The 20,314-nt window shown below is 36.2% G+C and overlaps 2 protein-coding genes and 2 long non-coding RNA genes across 4 annotated transcripts in view; 3 read left to right on the top strand and 1 right to left on the bottom strand.

The window, feature by feature from the left end:
- The window catches only part of LOC309507683, a 203,015-nt gene that overhangs the window by 142,481 nt on the left and 40,220 nt on the right, over positions 1-20,314 (top strand). The gene's annotated exons all lie outside the window — the stretch shown is intronic.
- Positions 2,274-7,146, top strand: LOC309507687. The gene is made up of 2 exons (XR_014209211.1): positions 2,274-3,216; positions 6,525-7,146. It is a non-coding gene; the product is annotated as an uncharacterized lncRNA (long non-coding RNA).
- bhlhe41 (basic helix-loop-helix family, member e41) lies at positions 8,372-12,398 on the bottom strand. The gene is made up of 5 exons (XM_082181974.1): positions 12,178-12,398; positions 12,012-12,075; positions 11,772-11,879; positions 11,546-11,657; positions 8,372-11,215 (listed from the first exon to the last, which is right to left on the bottom strand). Exons 1-5 carry the CDS (start codon positions 12,237-12,239, stop codon positions 10,287-10,289), a joined length of 1,275 nt encoding a protein of 424 aa, XP_082038100.1. The 5' UTR covers positions 12,240-12,398; the 3' UTR covers positions 8,372-10,286.
- sspn (sarcospan (Kras oncogene-associated gene)) lies at positions 13,780-19,616 on the top strand. Its single transcript, XM_082182012.1, has 3 exons — positions 13,780-14,225; positions 17,380-17,466; positions 18,892-19,616. Exons 1-3 carry the CDS (start codon positions 13,971-13,973, stop codon positions 19,249-19,251), a joined length of 702 nt encoding a protein of 233 aa, XP_082038138.1. The 5' UTR covers positions 13,780-13,970; the 3' UTR covers positions 19,252-19,616.

The raw sequence follows: 20,314 nt of genomic DNA, 5'->3' as shown, positions 1-20,314 counted from the left end.
ATGTGATGATGCATTGAAGAACGTCAAGGCTGCGCTCGATTCTGCGCATTTAGAATTTGAATAAAGGCTCTGAGGAAATGTGTATTAGACACGAACGTGAGAAGAGTAAACTACTGGTGATTAATCTGTCGACTCTTTGACCGGAATAAATGTAATTTCATCTGATCACATTTTAATTTGGTCGAATATGTTAAATATATGTAACGTACCTAATATATATATATATATATATATATATATATATATATATATATATATATATATATATATATATATATATATATATATATATATAAGTTATACAGTACAGGCCAAAAGTTTGGACACATTACTATTTTTAATGTTTTTGAAATAAGTTTCTTCTACTCATCAAGCCTGCATTTATTTGATCAAAAATACAGATTTTTTTTTTTTTTATATTGTGATATATTATTACAATTTAAAATAATTGGTTTTCAATTTATTATACTTTAAATTATCATTTATTTATGTGATGCAAAGCTGAATTTTCAGGATCATTACTCCAGTCTATCACATGATCCTTTAGAAATCATTCTAATATGATGATTCATTATCAAAGTTGGAAACAGTTCTGCTGCTTAATATTTTTTCATAACCTGTGATACTTTTTTAGGATACTTTGATGAATAAAAAGTAAACAAATTTAAAAAAAATAAAAAAGAAGCAAATGTTTTAAAAATAGAAATCTTTTGTAACAACAATATACACTACTGGTCAGTAATTTGGGGTCAGTAATTTTTTTTCTTTCTTTTTTTGAAATAAATCAATACAGCAAGGATGTATTAAATTGATAAAAAGTGATAGTAAAGAAGATTTATATTATTAGAAAATATATATATTTTTTTGAATAAATGCAGTTCTTTTTAACCTTTTATTCATCAAATATATTAGGCAGCAGAACTGTTTCCAACACTCATAATAAATCAGAATATTAGAATGATTTCTAAAGGATCATGTGATAGACTGGATGTCACATGTGACACTGAAGACTGGAGTAATGATCCTGAAAATTCAGCTTTGCATCACACAAATAATAAATGATAATTTAAAGTATAATAAATTGAAAACCATATATATATATATATAGCATATAGTAAATATTATTTACATACATACGTATATACGTATATTAACTAAATAAATCTGATTATATGTATGGCCTAATAGTAGGCTATATTACTGAAAATGAATACATCTAAATATAGCCTACACTGCTCTGCCAAAAAAAAGTTGCTGTTTGGATTTAAATAGGCAAATGCTTAGAAGTCTAATTGGATCATTATTGCAGTGATTATTATACTCCAGCATGTTATTTGTTGGACAACAGTTCTTCTAGCCCTACTTGATGGAGTGAGTAGCTTTTCATTTCTTAAAGTTAAACAACCATGTAGGAAGACACACCATGGCCATATTCCAGGATGCCAATGTCAAGATTCATCAGGCTCAAATTGTGAAAGAATGGTTGAGAGGGAGCATGAAGAATCATGTTCATACATGAAGGTGCCTCTGAGTCCATACCTTAAATTCATTGAAAGTATTTGGGATGTGCTGGAATAGACTTTACAGAGTGCTTGACTCTTGCATTGTCAATATTAGATCTTGACCAAAAATGTATGCACCTCGAGTTAGTAGAACTGTTGCCAACATAACATGCTAGAAACATAATAATCACTGCAATAATGACCCAATCATATACAGTACCCGCAAGCATTTGCCTTTTTAAATCCAAACTTTAAATCAAAATTTTTTTTTTTTTGGCCTGGGCAGTGTATTTAGCCTATGTCCCTGTTAAAGATCCAAATGGAATGACATGGAATGTCACTTGGTGAACACTGGTGCTGATCATTTCCATTCGGATTTCCCCCCTTAATTTCATTTATACAATTTACATACATATTTGCATAGGCTAAAACTAAAGACTAAAAGTGACACTTAAAATAAAAGTTACCCATTAAATAATTCAAATAGAAAAAATAGAAATAAATTACTTTTAAAATGGGCAATTTGACATTGACAGATAGACATAAAAAGCGGTTTATTTATTGTTGTTTTACTGGAGTTTGCAAGAATGTAAAATGTATTTCATATTTCATTATTTTATTGAACTACATTTTAAAACATGAGTTAAATAAACAGTTTAAATGTCTATTAATTTGTCCATTAAGGGATTTACTTATTTATTTCCATTTTTATGTTTGAATTATTATATTAATAAATCTCAATTAGCCTACATTTTGAAATAAAAATCTCACCGATTTAAACAAAGATCTTTTTGTTTAGTCACAAACGTAAAAAAAAATTTGAAAGTACACTTTTAATCAACAAATGTAGGCTAATCACAGGATTGCGGAGAATATGAATGCATTTCTAGACTCATTAACCCAGCTTACTCAATCTCTTAAGAATGCAATAAAAGCTATAAATCAAGCCAACTTCAATTTTATCTGGAAAAGAAAAACACATTAGAAAAGGAATATTGGTTAAAGAGTATGAAGAAGGCGGGCTAAAAGCAATTGACATTGAATGTATTAATGGTACTATTAAAACGAATTGACCAAGATCCTTTTTGAAAAATGAACATTTTTGGTTTCATATCCCCATTCAAATCTTTATGAAATTAGGAGGCGTGAATCTTCTCCTTAGATGTGATTATGACCTTTAAAAACTCCCTGTTAAGTTATCAGTGTTTCAATAACAGGTTTTACTTTACTGGAAAATGATCTATAAGCATAATTTCAGTCCTCACAACATCCCTTTGTGGAATTGTGGTATTTAGGAATAAGTCTTTATTTTACAAAAATTGGTGGGAAAAAGAAATATGGTCTGTAATGCATATTTTAGATAATACCGGAGTCATTATGTCTTTATGAGACTTTCTGTTTAAAATGTAATTTATTTGACAGGAAACAACATTATCAAAGCAATCCCACAATCTATAATTCAGATGTCTTTCAACGTATCTCAAAGTAATCTTCCTAAGCTTTTGGTGAATGGAGTTTCTCTTACTCACATATACATTTACCCAATATTACAATTCGGAAAGCCTTTGTGAAGGAATTATATCTTTATTCTTCAAATAAAAATTCAATTTTGCAATATTTTTCCAGTGCTGAAGTTAAGATTTTAAGAACAAAATATCTTAAATTTCCAGTTGCACCAAAAGCAAAGGAAATGCCTTTTAAAATTCTGAATGGAGTATATCCATCTAGAGCAGGGGTTCTCAAACTTTTTGAGTGTGTGGACCACTATTTGTAATCAAGAATTTTCGCGGACCACCTCATAATACACATAATAAAATATGTCTACACACAGTCCTACCTGAATTAATCTGCACCTCTAAATAGGTTTACTAGCACTAAAACTATAACTGGTCATCAGGGACGTGCACAGGGGGGTTGCTCAGGTTGCCCGGGCAACTGCCCATATGCCCTTCTCGACTCATGTTGCCCTTCCGAGAAAATAAAAAATAAAAAATTCGTACAATGGATGCAGAATTTCACGTAGGCCTAGATAAAAAAAAAAAAAAAAAATCGCAAAGCCTCATTCACTTCCATTCGGGCACCGAAAGTGAAAGTCAGTAGGGGAAGGGCAAACTCTGTTTACGTGGCTGCAGCGCTGCACGCGACCAGTGTAGCAGTCGATCAAAGAGGTACTTCTATACTCTTTGAGTCGATTCTGTTCCCTACCGGAATTCCTTACGAATAGTTGCCCAGTTACCATGTTACCATACGTACCATCAGAACTGAATACGAGCAAGAAGCACAACTGAATGTACGGGAAGCCAAAAGGTTAAAAAAGGATTGTATTTTTTCCCGAAATTTAAGCGTTTTTTATTAGAAGCGAGTTTTCCCCCATCTGTCAATTCAATCCAGATTATTTCTTTTCAAAAAAATTAAGAAATAAAAAAAACAAAAAAACAATAAACAATAATATGAGGAACTCTTTTTCTCATGTGTAGGCCTATTTCGGTGACATTTAACATATTGTTAATACATATTGTATACTGCTTACAAAGTTGTATATCATAAACCTGTCATCTCTGACGTTTTGCAATCTTTATAAATAATAATAAGATCATAATATGAGGCATTGGGTGCTTCTCATTTCTTATTTGTGCATCCTCGTTTCCTTTCCTCGCTTCCTTTCCTCGCGTCTCAGCTCCGCCCCCTGTAGGATGCGAGGGAAGGCTGCAAGGAAAAGACGCGAGGACGGAGGAATCGAATGTAACTTTTTTTAAAACATTGGAATACTTGATCACTCAAGCGTCACTTCATCGCGTCATCAGCAGCGCTCAAAGGATCTGCCCTTATGTTGTTGAAGTTTGTTTATTTAAGAAATTCATAATAAATAATAATAAAGCAAGATACCCTGTTGAAATGAGATGTGTGGTTTATATAAACTGCAAAGGTAAAGTATAAATTAAAATGATTGTGACCGATGTGAAGGGGGAGGAGAATTTAGACGTGCGTCACTTTTAAGTCGATAAAACTCTTCCGCATAGGATACACCTGTGTATCCTCGCTCATGACTCCTCAGGAAGCCTCCTAACTCCTCGACCCTCGACTCCTCGCGGTGCAATTAGAGAATTGAGATGTCCTTCAAGATGGCTGAGCTCGATCGGTTTCCCGGTCATAGGATGGAGGACGGAGGAGAGAGGAGACGAGGAGGGATATTGAAAAGCACCCATAGAGTTACAGGTCTGAGCAACTGCCCCTCAAAATTCCTGTGCACGTCCCTGCTGGTCATCACATCACAGGCTTGTTAAAGGAAAGTTTACTGCACACAACGGCTGCCACATATTTAATTTATTTATTTAGGCTACTCAAGCGCCCAGGGCATAATCAGGTTCATTTGAACAACAGGCTTATTTCCATAGCAATGTAGTATGAAATCTATACAGTAATAAGAACACTGGAATATAGTCAACATTTCAAAACCTTTGGCGATTTTAGGGGATTATTATTATTAATCTTCAGAGTTTTACAAGTCCTCAAAAAGTTTGTCCACTTAACAGCACATCTGCAAAACATTTCAGAAACGCGAGATCAAGAAACTAACTGGAAATTAAATAATAACAGGCCTTATTCATTCCATTTATAAACATTTCGTTTCATATAAACTGCCTATGCCTAACTGTGCGTTCACACACCGGACGCGAATAGCGCGTCAAATTCAAAAAGGGATTATGTGAAATTCGCGCCTGCCGCGTCTAGTGATACGCTTGACCACTTTGTATCAATTCGCGCATCAAGAGCTAAATTGACGCGCGTAAAAACAATAGTTTGAAGCGAAATTTCGTCCGTTGTGAACGCACCATTAAAGGCTATGCGTGTGATGTGATAATGAGAACATATTTGCCTCTGCCCTTTTCTCTTCAGAGAACCTGTTGCTATCCACCGAACCAATGTTGTGGTTTTAACCCTTTCGCACGTACGATCACACCGGTGTGATCAGTCTAAGCTGGTCCCTGGAGCGTACGATCACACCGGTGTGATTAGAACGGTCAGTGCATGACGTGATCAACTGCTAAATTCAAAATGTGCTTTCGCGCGTTGGCTGGCGCTGAGCCAGAGACAGGCGCGCTCAGAGCTGTCATATATCACAACTTTTCAGTGTTTTCAACCACATAATGTTTATTTTAGGTTCCAGACATATAAGTACTAAAAAAACAATACATTACAGTTCGTAAAATACACACTGATGTCAAAGGAAGAGGCAATAATAATCCTTTCCATTATAATTCGTTTTATTCATATCAGATACACATTGTGTAAGTAACTTTAAAGTTTACTCTATTCTTCTCCCAGTTGATCTGCCACTTACTTGTATGTATTTCGGGAGAAGTGGATGAATTAACGTGTTGTAAATCCAACAGATCCGATTCTCTGAACTGCGCGTCTGCGGCACAAACTAAGATGGCGGCGCCCATCGCGAATACAGCTGAACTAACGCGATCGTTATAAATGTGTTTAAACAACAAAACACTTCCACTTGCATATATTTGACAACCGGAATATCAGATATTTCATGCCATATCTAACAAATTTGTGAATATTTTGAATAAAAAAGGAAAAATGACATAAAAGCAGATCATCATTCATTCAGCTCTGTTGTTGCTGCGGTGTGTCACGTGACAATCAATGACGCGTCACCACGGAAACCATAAAGTGACACATTCTAAATAACGGTCGCCTTGAAAAACTCACGCTGGGGGGTCAGTCAGAATATTTTAAACTTACGTGTGAAAGGGCTAACGGCACTGAACTTGAATGTCACGGCCGAACACCACTAGGCTATTTTAGTAATCACACAATAACTTGACAATTTAATTAAAATGTTATATCAATATAGGCCTACATATTCTTTTTACTTTTCTTTTTTTATGGGAATTTCCTGATAAAATGAAGGTAAAAAAAAGATTATTTTATATTTTATTTAGCCTTTCCACGGACCACCTGCAGTACCCTCACGGACCACTAGTGGTCCGCGGACCACAGTTTGAGAATGGCTGATCTAGAGAATTTTTAAGATGTCGATTTGGTCTTGATGTTAACTGTTGCTCCTTTTGTGTTGATCTAAAACATCTGTTTTATGACTGTAAATTTGCTTATACCTTTTGGGAGGATTTGCATTACTGGCTATTTCCTACATTTGAAGATTTACCTGCATTAACAAAGGAAAATGTAATTTTTGGTATTTTTATGAAAGATGATACACATGACTCGGCAGTTAACACATCTATTATTCTTGGGAAATTCTTTTTACACAAGAATTCCTGAAAACACTTCCAAACTTTTACGTTTTTCATAAAGAACTGTATCATTACTTCTCATAGCTAAAATTAATGAAGAAAAATAATGCCTTAATCTTATCTACTTTGATAGAGGATGTGAAACTTTATGAAAACCCCTAGTCTTTTATGTCCTTATTTATTATTTATTTGAATACTTTTTTTTTTCTCTCTAACCTTATTTATTTGTATTTTCTATATATATATCCTATGTTATTCTGCTTGTCTGTTGTCTGAAAATACATTTTCATATGTTGTACCAGGCCAATTATGGTTGTTAATATTGTTCAATAAAAAAAAAAAAAAAAAAAGCACTTGTGTGCTTTATCACAGTTTCCACAGTTTACCTTTTCCCTTTTTTTCTCAATAAAACGACACATGGGGTGAATTCAGGTTGAAAGGTAGCCTACACTTTTCCCAGTCATCTCAATAGGAAAAACTGTCCCAGTTAAACTGAATACACCACTAGGCTATTTGAAACTGTAAGCTTTACATGACATGTGTCTTCACAGTTTTACCACTAGATGTCAGTGTGATCTCGATAATGTTCTCGCTCCAGTCTGAGAATGTGGTAAAGGACCGTCTGAACACTGACAGCAGATTCAACAAATTTACAACAAAGTTGAACTTGTTTAGCAAAACAGAACGCTAAAATGTAAAAACGAATGCGCTCTTATCACTTCACACATCCCCAACATGGGTGTCCTGAAGAAGTAAATAACTATTTTCAGTTCAGTGCAACCACCAAAATAACACCATTTATCACAACTCTATTACATAAGACTTCCAGACATATATAGCTACATGTTTATGTAAGCATTTAGTAGACGAGCCCCTGCTGTTGGTTTATCCTTTTTATTTCACACAAAGCTATGATTTGCAGATTTTTCTCTCTAAAAATGTAATTGTATGTCTGTGGTTAGCTTCCTTGTTTTACAGATTAATATCACATGTTAACTTTGGTTGTTCAACATTCCAACATTATGAATCTCCTGTCAGCTGATTTACAAGCTGACTCATTCTTTGGTTCTCAACAACACAAACATCCAAACATAAGCAAAAAGGATCCTATTATTTAATTTATAAAAGGTCATTTTATAGGTTTTGTTTGTTGGGCCCATGCCCATCAAACACAATTTAATTACATTTTTGATTAATGACAGTAAAGAAATTTGCACATTTCATTTCTAAACAGGATAGTTTTTATTTAGCTTTTATTGATCGAAAAGTTATGGTTGACTCCTTAGAAGTATCCAGTTTCAGACTAAACTGATTTTTTGATTTCCTGGTTGCCTTTTATTAAATAGCGAAAGGTTATGTTAAATATGTATACAATCTATTTACATGAAGCTAGTGTTAGCAGATCTCTTGATGTCAGCTGCAGGTAAGCGGGTGTTTCTGGGTGGTTCACATTGAAAATAACACTCAAATGGACTGTGTCACCTGACTGCAATGAAGTCTGAATGATTCCATCACTCTGTTAAAGTGTTATACTGTGTAACAGGCCATATGAATATCATGTGCATATCGGTGCTGAAATGAATGAGGGGGGTGATAGCATTTAGTTTACATGAGCTTATTTTTATTTGACAACTGAGCTGCATAATTTCAAACAGCAAATGTGTAAAGCATTAAGGAAATGTGCAGCAGTCTCTCAGTGTATCCTTTAAAAAAATCCATAGATTTCTTCTACAACATGAACATTAAACATACAGCATATTCACAAACTATATACATCCACATGCCACTGTTTAGGCAAATGACAGTTGAGGCAAAGACACTATAGGGCCTATGAAATGTGTTACAATGCAGAAATAAATGGCAGCTGGTACATCACTGTTCCTATGCATTAATAAACCCAGGCCTAGAAAAATAATCACATTCAATAAAACTCAAGAGCCTTCCATGATCTCCTGATTTTTTAAGATCTATCCAATCTAAAAGGTCCGTTTACATGTTTATTCATGTCATGTTACAGTGCTCCACAACATTTGTACAATACACAGCGTGACCCATTTAGCTTTTTCAAGGTCATGAATAGTGACAATGTTTCAGAAAAGGCAAAACACATTTGATATAATCACATATCTCTTACCTTACACACTTTTTCAACAGCTGTCTCTCCCACTACAGACTAAAATGAGCCAGCTCACATGTTGGTTTGTTTGTTTGTTTATGCTAGCTCAAGAGTATGATGCCATACATATATTCCAACACTTGCCTTTTATTTAAGAAGATTTCCTTAAGAAAGACATACATCATAGTTTGAGTTCAAAGGGCATTGGCCTAAAAACGAAGAGTGAGGATTGTGTAATAGGAAACTGAGAAGGCAAGAAAAAGTGCACTTTACCTCTGGATTAAATAACTACTTTTATCAGAATATATACAGTACAAACTTTTTATATCTACCAAAAGAACACAGATTACATTCAATATCAAAGTTCCATAAGGTGCTATAATACCTTGTACATTTTTGCTAGAGGTGACACAGAACAATGATGTCAGATTGTTGGCAAAGCACTCTCAGTGATGTTTGACAGGTGATTGGTCCCGCCATTCTCATCTGGAGTGCTGATTTCCTTCACAACAAGTGATTCGGAACAATTGTTCGGGAGAGGGAGAGAGAGAGAGAGAGACGGGGGCTGCTGTAACATTACATCAGAGGATTGTTGCTCACACCATTTGTCCAATTAAAATCGCTCGAAACATTCCGTCACCACCCCTACCAGAGGAGCATCTCTATGAAATGAGTCGTGGCCCAAACTCTACGGTATGTTGAGGTATGTAGGTAACTCTTTCAAGCACTGAACATTGAAAAGAGCGAAATAGGACTGAAATCCAGTCATACTATAATAGAAAGTTATATCTGACAAATACTGCAGCAGTCACACCAGCCTGCTTGAGGTCAATATCAAACATTACATCCAAGAGTCCAATATGTGACTTCCAAATCTTCACAAAAAAAGAAAACTCAGCTAGGATAAGTGCCGTTCTTTAGCTTAAAGAGGATTCATTTGTATTGCACTAAACTACATTTCTTCATCAAAAAAAATAAAAGACAACTACAACAACAACCCCCAAAAAACCCAGAGCAAAGTCTGAGATTTCACACATTTTCAGTCAATACTAATATGCCATTAAATGGCGAGACATAAAGGACATAAAAGTGGCTGCAGTCAATTGGATTTTCATTCAAATATCTCAAGGAATCAGTGCAAAAGGCACTGGCTGTTACAACGTCCCCCATTCTCCCCATTCTGATAAACCAGTTTGTTGTGAAATTTTGAATCCTAATAATAATTATAATAATACAAACAAAAACCGACAAAAAAACAAAACAATAAAAGAATAGCCTTTGCTTGGAAATCCATAGAAACACTATACTAAATACTCAATGACAATTAAATTAAGATAAACAGATAAATAGCAATTTTACAAGCAAACTAGTGTGCACTCAACGGTCAAAGGACCAGCTTTATGTACCATCATTTTCATTTCTTTGGGACTGATGACCGGCATCATTCTCTGAGCCATGGTCCCCAGACACAGGAGAGGCCAGGTCGGCGTCGCTGGACAGGTCACCGTCAGGAGACAGGGGCTCGTCGTCTTTTGAGGATGCTGCATCAAATCCGGAGGTTTTATCGGCACACGCACCGGCGAAACCGATGGCAGCGGCGGCCGCGGCTGCGGTGGAGGCGTGAGTGGGAATCCCGGGGTAAAGCCACGGGAACGGCGTGGTCAGCGCCGCAGCCGCTGGATACACCAACTTCTCCAAATGACTTTTATCAAACAAAGGCATGTACGATGCTGCTGCGGACGGGTTTATGAAGTAAAACGGCATGCAAAAGGGAGTCTGTTGTCCACCAACACCCGTCATTCCCATTAAAGAGTTCATAAGCGCCACGTCCGGTCGGGTATTGGCGGAATCAGATGCACCGTTCGCTGACCAGTTCAGTTTGGCTTTTTTGGTGACACGTTCGTCTCCGAACTCCTGCTTGATCTTAACTCCTTTCGCTGTGTCACATCCTTTCTCGCATTTGCCGTCGCCTTTCTCCGCCTCTCCTCCGTATCCGCTGTCAGTGTCTGTGTCGTTCTCGTTCAGCTCAAGGTTCTGAGTCCTCTGGATGACAGGGACGCAGTTGGCTTGTGTGTCTCTCTGCGTGTCCCGTTCTGGAGCGTCGTCGCCTGGCAACTGCTGCTGCTGCTGCTGCAGGATCCCTGCGCCCGACTGGAACTGCGCGGAAACTTTGTGCAAGTGGTTGATGAGTCGCGTGCACCTCTGCTCACGCGCCGTCCAGTTCTCCACCTTGTTCAGATACTGCAGGACTTCTTTGGCACATGCTTGAAAGCCTGAGTGGAACGCGTCTAAGTCAGCCTGGAGGGAGGACTTTAACGATCGCTCACCTGTCATAAAACAAAGACAAAGTCCTGTCATATACAACAGAAAAATGACAGATAGATTGACAGATACATAGAAATAAACTGTACATAGATTAGATAGATAGATAGATCACTGATTGATTGATATAGATAGATAGATGCAAAACAGATATAAATATATAAGATTTAAATATATAAAACACGTGACATATTAATATAAATAAGATATACACATAATTATGCGTTCATTTGTGCTGTTATGTTAGTTTTTAAGCTACATTTACTCTGTTTTACTTCATGTGGTATAGATGTTTCTCAGGTTGTATTGTGTGGGTAGCATATTATGTAATTTACCGTTCTGCAAAGCGATGATCTTCTGGTGCTGTTGTTCTGTGACAGCTGTCAAAGCGTTCAAATGCTTCAGCGTCAACTCAAGAACTACCGCTTTTTCCAAGTGACCAAGAGTCTGCAAGACAATACGAACATTTATAGGATTTCCCTACTTTCATGCTTTCCCTAATATTAATTTACAAAACACATTTTAACAAGACTAAAAAATACAAAAATCAAGTATTGTTACCGTAAGTTTGAGATGTTCGGGTAATAAATCTTTCAGCTGCCCAATACATTCATTTATTCGGTCCCTCCTCTTTTTCTCGATCAGTCTGTGTGGTAACTTGTACGCGTCCTGCGAATGGGAAGTAGCAGCCATTGCAAAAAAAGTTCTTAAAGTAATAATTATCACTCAAATTTGTAATAACGAGGTGTTACGTGAACTTGACGAACATCACGTTTCCATCACGGGTCCACAGTTGCTTACCTTTCCTTCCTCTCTCTTCATCCCTCTTTTGGATTTGCACATGTAGAGAGACGAATATTCAACCCTATAAAAAGAAAACACTATTTTAATCTCAACACACATAAAAAAATAGTAACGTTACTTGAAACAAAATAAAAAATAAAAAAATAACCGAAAATAAAATTACCCCAAGAAATCCGCGTGATCCAGGAACTGTCTGCCCTGCATTCTAGGTATTCTTTCATCCATAACTTTGTCCCACTTTCTTGTTCGCTTCTTTTACAATCAGGTTTGGTTAATCCAGTATCAGCGGAGCGTCAGTGCGTTGTGTCCGGTCTCGCACAGCACCTCTGAATGATGAAGTGTGTGCGCGCTCGCCTGAGCTGCCACTTTGCCCAGCACTCAGTCTGCTCGTGGCGACTACCGCGCACGCGCGCCTCCACCAGGCAGGAACCGCGCGCACACTCACGTGTAAATGCACCAGCTCGAGAGTCTGGGAATTAAACGGGTTTTGAAAGTTGTCAGTTCATTGCTGAATAGACTCTGAAAAATAATCCACAGCATATCGCTCCAAAGCATTAAAATAATTGCATTTTAAGTCTCAGGAATAATATATACACATGTAAATATACACCAGTACTTAATATATTATTATTAATAACATTTAAATGTTTCTATATGAAGCCAGTTCAAATTATTATAGGCTAAACCTACACAAAATATATTTTTTGTCTTTTTAGAAAAAACAACATGCAACTTCAAAAGCACATTTAAGTCGCTAAATAAATGCATTATCAAAGTGCCTTCATATAGGCTGTTTATCAGGTTTGTCAAATATAATTATAACTATTTGTCTAAGATGATAATTCCTCTTTTGGTGGGGGGTGGGGGTCATAATCATGCTTGATGTCAATTAATTATTATTATTATTCTTATCAGTAAGTATATTTTATTAGTAATCTGTTAAATATTTGCAAATGGACAGTTATGATTATCTGGTATTTATTTTAAACGAAATTAACTGTATCAATTTGTTTTTCAATTTGTCTGCGCAACTTTATAATGGAAACTTTTCTAGAGTTTTGTGCAGCATGTTGAGCATAAATTGACATCTATAAAATCTACTGAGAATGCTTTGCTTATATGCCAACATGATATAAGACGAGGTGTGACTGTGACATTACACAACAGCACATAGAATAAGCTCTCAATATAGTGTGGCTAAAAATAGACCACATTCTGTCAATATCCAGCCTTCAGAACACTTCAGCTGATGAACCTATTAAAATCAGAGCATGAAATATAAAATGAGAAAAAAAAAGTTTTACTAAAGCTCTAGGTGAATACAGACATATTCACTATAAGAAACGTGTCCTGCATGTGGTTAATGAATTTCCATAATTAACACAAAGTGAAATATCTGCTCTCTCTCATAATATTCATAAGAGATTAACTGTAACCCTCTCACATGCCTGCGGATCACGTAACTTCATCAAAATCATGTGACTAACTCCAGGCTGTAAAACACTCGCCCACATGTTTGCTAGTGACAAGAATGGTTTCTGCTCTCTCTGTAAGAACCCTGTTTCCTGTTTAGTTTCAGGGAGTCTAGTAGCTGTCGTGTGTTGGAGTCCCCCCTTTATGTCTCCCCTCTCCTTTCCTACCCTCCCTCCTTTCCGTCTCCTCTCCTTGTGCTCTATATGTGGCTCTTGTGGAATCTGCTCCAAATGTTTTCCATATTAGTTCAGAGCCCTTTCTGCTTCCGAATAGCGAGCAGGGATCGCGTAGGGAGAGAAGCCTCCAGTGAGGAGGGAGGGGAAGGGCAGGGCAGGCAGCGTGAAGGAACAGTCTAGCTAAAGAGAGCAAAAGAAACGGCAGGCGAGAAAGAAAAAGAAGGACAAACAGATAGAGGGCGAGAGCAAGAACATCCAGTCGGCCTCAAAGGAAGATTAAGAATCTCAGCACGAGACAGGAGGAATTATGGGGTCGGGGACGAGTCCGAAGGGGTCGCCTGGAGGAGGCGACGCAACCCCTGGCAATGAGAAGAAGGGAAAAGCAAAACCTGAAGGCCCATTACTGGAGGATGTCCAAACATGTTGTGGGTGCCGCTTTCCTTTGCTGGTCGCTCTGTTCCAGCTTCTTTTGGGCATCGCAGTAGCAGGGGTGGCCTTCCTCATGGTTGCCATTAGCCCCTCTCTCCTGGCCAGGGAGACGCCCCATTGGGCCGGCATCATTGTAAGCTTCCTTTTGCTCTTCATCAACCTCTCCCTCAACTCCCAGCATGCCTTGTTTTACTCTTTCATGCATGAGGCCATCGCATCAGATTCATTGGCCGCACAGCCTTATACTGTACAAAAGCATAATCATGCTGTTAGAGAGAGCATGTGCACATCCAAGTACAAAAATAATAACTACGTTCACACTGCAAGGCTTTTTTTTGTCTTTCTAAAATGGGTTTAAAATTTCAGATTCAAGTGTGAACTGATCTTGATCCTGAACTGGCATAGCATGCACAAAAGAACAAAAACAAAGACCGCATATACAGCACGCTGTCATGGGAAGGCCACTGAAGTCAGTGTTATTTATTAATTTCAACCCAGTCTCATGAGGAGATAATATTTCAATATTTATGATACGACCCCTAAAGTTTTGCTTGTTTAAAGCTGTCACCTTAAAACTTATGGAAAAGACATAAAAGTAGCATGAATTACGATATGACTGTTCAGACTGAGGTCCGGGCTACACTGTAAAAACTGATTGTGATTTTAATGGTAAAAGACTGTAAAAATGCTACGGTGAAGAACAGTTAATTGGTTAACAGAAAGTTTTGGTACTATATATGGTGAATAACTGTAATAGATCGAACCGTACATTTAATGTACTTTTACAGTAAAATACCGTTAAAGGTTTTGGAAGTGAAAAAGAACAAGTCTTTGTATAATTTACAGTGAAAAACTGTAAATTGACATTCCCAGAATTCCCTGCAAGACACTTCACATTTGATGTATTTTCGTTGAATAACTGTTTCTTCTTAGTTTTAGTTTTTCCTATTAGTTATGTACATTTAGGGTTTTATGTTACATCTAATGTTGGTAAATTAATGTTTATTGCGTTTTTTTAATGATGGTGTTTAGTGTTTGTGTGAATGACATTGTGCACCTTCTATATATTAGTTTTGACCTTCTCAACTTGTGGAAAAGCTGCTTGTGATAGGCTTTGAATCATCATGTGACTCTCATCACCACTGTGTTTGGTGTCTGTCAGTGTACTACAAAGTTATAAAGTACTTCAGTAGATTGGTATATTAACGTTATATCAGTTAATGTAATACGGTATTTTACATTAAATTTAAGTTTAATCTGTAAAACCTAAAATGTTGCTACCGTATTTTTTAGGGTAAATTTCTGGCAATCACAGCTGCCGTTTTTTTTTTACCGTAAATGTAATGGATTTTTTTTTTTTTTTTTTTACAGTGTATGGAAGTGGCTTAAATCAAAAGATCAGTTGTCACGTTGTTTGTACTGTTCACACTGCAATGGAAAAAAAGAAAGAAAGATGTGAGTCACATATTAAAAATCAGAATTGGGCCACTTTTTCCTGCAGTCTGAATGTTGTAAAGCTGATATGATATTCACCACTGAGATATTTTCATTTAATTTCACTTGTTCAGCAGTCATTTACAAAGAATTCATGCTTCTTAACTTTTGCACATAAGTATTCAGTTGCAGAAGCCTATTTAGAGTTTAAAAACAACTCGGGTTCCTCAGCTAAATAAATCTAAAAATACTACAGCTCTGTTCGTTTGAGAATCACAAGAGAGTAAGATCAAACTTATAAATAGCAAAATATTGTTCAAAAGATTGCTCAAAGCAATCCCTGAGTGCAGATATTCATGTTCAGTCACGTAGACCGACAACATAACAGGGTCTGAAATAACTTCGCATGCATCAGTTTTAAGATGAATATAATAGAAATTACATTATTTAATTTAAGTTTGTGTAACTGTAATGCATTTGTTATAGTATTAAAGGGATAGTTCACCCAAAAAGAAAAATTGTGTCATCATCATTTACTCACCCTCATGTCGTTCCAAACCTGTATGAGTTTCGTTCTTCTGTTGAACAAAAAATTAAATATATTAAAGAATATTGGTAATCAAACTGTTGATGGGACCCATTGACATCCATAGTAGGAAAAAAAATACTATGGAAGTCAATGGCTATCACCAACTCTCTGGTAACCAACATTCTTAACAATATTGTATTTTGTGTTTAGCAGAAGAAAGAAACTCAGACAGGTTTGGAACAACATGAAGGTGAGTAAATGATGACAGAAATTTCATTTTTAGGTGAACTGTCCCTTTAATCTTTATTCAACTTTAGTACAACTGTTCTTTGATAGTTCATGTTAGCTCAGGTCCATTAAATAACATTACAACTTAAAAAAAATATATATATTACAACTACAAAACAACTTTTGATATTAATAATATATTAGTATATGTTGAAATTAACATTAAGATGATTGTGGTTAACTAATGGTGTTACCATCTTTGTTTTTAGTTGTTAAAATGTTACATTTCAATTCAAATTGCAGTTTTGGATGTTTGCTACCTCAATTCAAATCAAGAAATCGAAATGAAATGTAAAAATCATTCTCTGTTTAATTCTGACTGCCACACAACCCCCAACAACACTTTTATTGTGTAAAACATTAGCTAATGTGGCAATAAAAAATAAGCGACGGCTATGTTGAATACACAGATTCAGAATCATAAAACGCACACATTTCATTGCAGCAATATAGATCAGAGATCTCAAGTTTAGGCCTCACGAGAGGGCTGCTGTTCGAGAAAACGCTGAGGTCACCAAGACTTCTCTGCCTCAGAACCTGGGAAAAACAATCAAATTAGATACCACACGTTAGTCACAAGACTCCAATCACGCTGAGAAAAGAGTGGGGAAAACACAGAGAGAGAGAGAGAGAGAGAGAGAGAGACAGAGAAGAAAAGAGAGAGATAAAAAGCGTGAGAGATAAAGATATCATGGGGGGGGGTCAAGCTATTCAATTTGCAGCAGCATTCAATATATTATCAGATGACAGCTCAATGCTGAGTTGCACAATGCTGATTACAATGAGGGTTATGGTTGGCTCATGACAAGCCTGGCAGACACAGAAACTTAGGAGCTCTGCTGCACTGCAAATAAGATTAGATCAATCCAGCGACTGGTATGTGTTCATGGCAACAATGACAAAAGATTTCAGCAACAGACTTTGAGTTGCACATGATAACAGTGATCCACCCTCCAACTCAATTCTTTTTTGGTACTTTTGGGGTCTGAGTGACAAGTCTATTAAAATGTCTCTACTGTATTTTCATGTTTTGCAGATGTGTGTGGTGTCTCTGCTGGGATTCATCCTCTTCTGCATCACCAGAGTGCCTGATGAGAGAGCATCGGTTCAGTTTATCATAAAGGTGAAACATAAATGCAGCTTTTGGATAAATTGACAATTACAATTGCCCCCTCATACTGTATGTAAATACATTTCAAATAGACTTTAAAACTACAGTATAGCTCTGAGAGCAAGATACTTTGAGCTATAGCAACAGGTCTAGAATTAAAAAAAATCTGCATATCATTATTTGAACTGAATGAATTATCCAGAAATTTAAAATTATTTCATTATATAATCATCATTTACTCACCACCATGTCATTCCAACACACTATTATTTTCTTTCTTTCTTTCATGAAACACAAAAGGATTGCCATTCTTTGCCATTCACTCTTTAAAAATAAAGGTTCTTTTTTTGGCATTGATGGTTTCATGAATCTAACATCCATGGAACCTTTCCATTGCACAAAAGGTTCTTTATAGTGGAAAAAGTTTCTTTGGATTATTAAAATGTTCTTCATACAAAGAAAAAAGGTTCTTTTAAGATCTGATCACTGAAAGGTTCTTTAGGGAACCCAAATGGTTCTCCTATGGCATCACAAAAAAAACTTTTGGAACCTTTATTTCTGGAAAGTAAAAAAAAAAAAAAAAAAAACATAATAGTATTATAAAAGTGGGCCATATCAAGCTCAATGTTCCAAGTTTTTGAATTATGAATAAGCAATGCTCTTTTGAGTCAGTTTTCAATAATATTATTTCTTATAACAAAAATATTTCTTCTTCACAATTTGGTTCTGTTGGTTCTCGAGTCAATAACTCACCTGCTCACTGAACCAAGACGATGTCCAATTGGTCTTATTCTTTTGGCTCTGAAAATGAGTCGGATTTCCCATCACAATTCTGAATCATTTACCTTTGTCGTTGCTTAAAAACACTCTTAAAAATCAAAGGTCCTTTATTAGTATCTGTGGTTCCATGAAGAACCTTTAACATCCATTGAACCTTCAGATAATAAACATTTTCTTCACCATTTTAAGAACTGTTCACTGAAACATTCTTTGGGAAACCCAAAGTGGTTCTTCTATGGCATCGCTGCTTAAACCCTCTTTGGGAACCTTTAAGGGTGGCGCCACAAAATACAAGACCACATTTATGATACTCTCATGGTGCGTTGTGTGTTTGTTTGTTTTTTTGCATGGGGCTTGACATTTAAAATCATTATTCATTGTTATCATAAGGTAAACATTATGCCTACATCTCCTTTTGTGTTTCACGCAAGAAAGAAATTTTGTATGGCCTGAGTGTGCTAATGACAAAATTACAATTTCGTGGTGAACTGACTCTTTAATTAGGCATATTTTTTATATTTAATGGACAATTGATATTGCCAGTAACATTCCTGAGTCACCAAGACACTGAACTGGTTTTAAATGAACAAGTATAGGCATTTTAGTCTAATTAAAATCTTATCTCCATCTTAATCATCACAAATGACTTCTGCCCAGCTCCTGTACTTCTTCCTGTGCACTATGGGGCTGGTCATTTCCGTACTGGTCATCGCATTCCAGTGCTACCATTACGCCCTGACCACCAGCTACAGCTGCAAGGAAATGAAGGAGGACTGTATGTGCACCCTGGACCCCGAGGACCCCATCGCCCGCACTTTCGCCTACAGAGGTGTGACAGACTGCAGTGCCATCATAAGCACTCTACCGATGTATTACCTTCTGCAGATGCTGCTGAACCTGGCTCAAGCTATCGTCTGTCTGCTGGGGGCTTTCCTGATCTGGAAGCACAGGTACCAGGTGTTTTTCGCTGGGCTACAGATGGGATCTCCTTCCGCCCAGAATTGGCAGAAAGTTTAGGGCACCGAGAGATTTCTGTGGAGAAGTAAACATGTGGCGCGTGGGAGTGTTCGTGCCTTTAGGGAAGAAACTGTTTGCTGCAATATCTGCCCCAGTGGGAGCTATCTGCCACGTGACCTTTTATCAAAGCAATTGAACGAGTCTGTGTTTGTATTGCCATATTACAATATTTTGGAAAGTTTTATGCAATTTTTAGACTCATTGTATTTTTCTACATTGGTTACCACTGCCAAGGAGAGTATTTTTATCTATGATGCAAAACAAGACCTGAAGATTAAAAAAATGAAATAGTGACACAATCTGCTGTTGTTGTTACTATTGTGGTAATGCCATGCATAAAAATGAAATAAAGTATTAAGTGCCAGTATTAAAGAAAAAAGAAAAAAGAAATGCAATCAGTTGCACAAGCTTCACCTTTCGCATGCATTTTCTTACTTCATACTTTTCGCTCATTGTTTCTGAGACGAAATTCCTAGTGTTCCCGTTTGCAGAAGAATATTTAAAATTAAATTATACAAAACATTGTATATCTGTCAAATCGATTTACCGCGATTAATCGAATCTAACAAAAAAGTTTGTGTTTATGTAATATATGGGTGTATATACAGTAGTCAACATTTGAAGTGGATCAAAAAAAGTTAATTTGTTAAGTTAAGTTGTCCTAAGACAAGAACGGGTATTGTTCTTTGTATAACTTTATAATTTGTATAATGTATAACTTTGATGAAAGGTTTTGATCCACTTCAAATGTGGACAACTGTACAGTATATATATATATATATATGTGTGTACACACACACACACACACACACATTTAACATATGTATAAATAAATATAATAAACACAAACCTTTATGTTAGATGCGATGAATCACGCTTAATCGATTTTACAGAACTAATATATACATACATACATACATACCATAAATACATATGTTTTGCATAATTTTTTGCAATATTTTAGTAAAACTTGTTAGCTTATAACGATCAGTTAGATTCATGCAACAGAGAAATTTGAAATGTAGATTTTTTACTATATATATATATACAGTATGTAGTTTTA

Source organism: Leuciscus leuciscus (assembly GCF_965113295.1).
Source record: "Leuciscus leuciscus genome assembly, chromosome: 10".
Classification (NCBI taxonomy): domain Eukaryota; kingdom Metazoa; phylum Chordata; class Actinopteri; order Cypriniformes; family Leuciscidae; genus Leuciscus; species Leuciscus leuciscus.
This window is presented reverse-complemented; position numbering and strand designations above follow the sequence as displayed.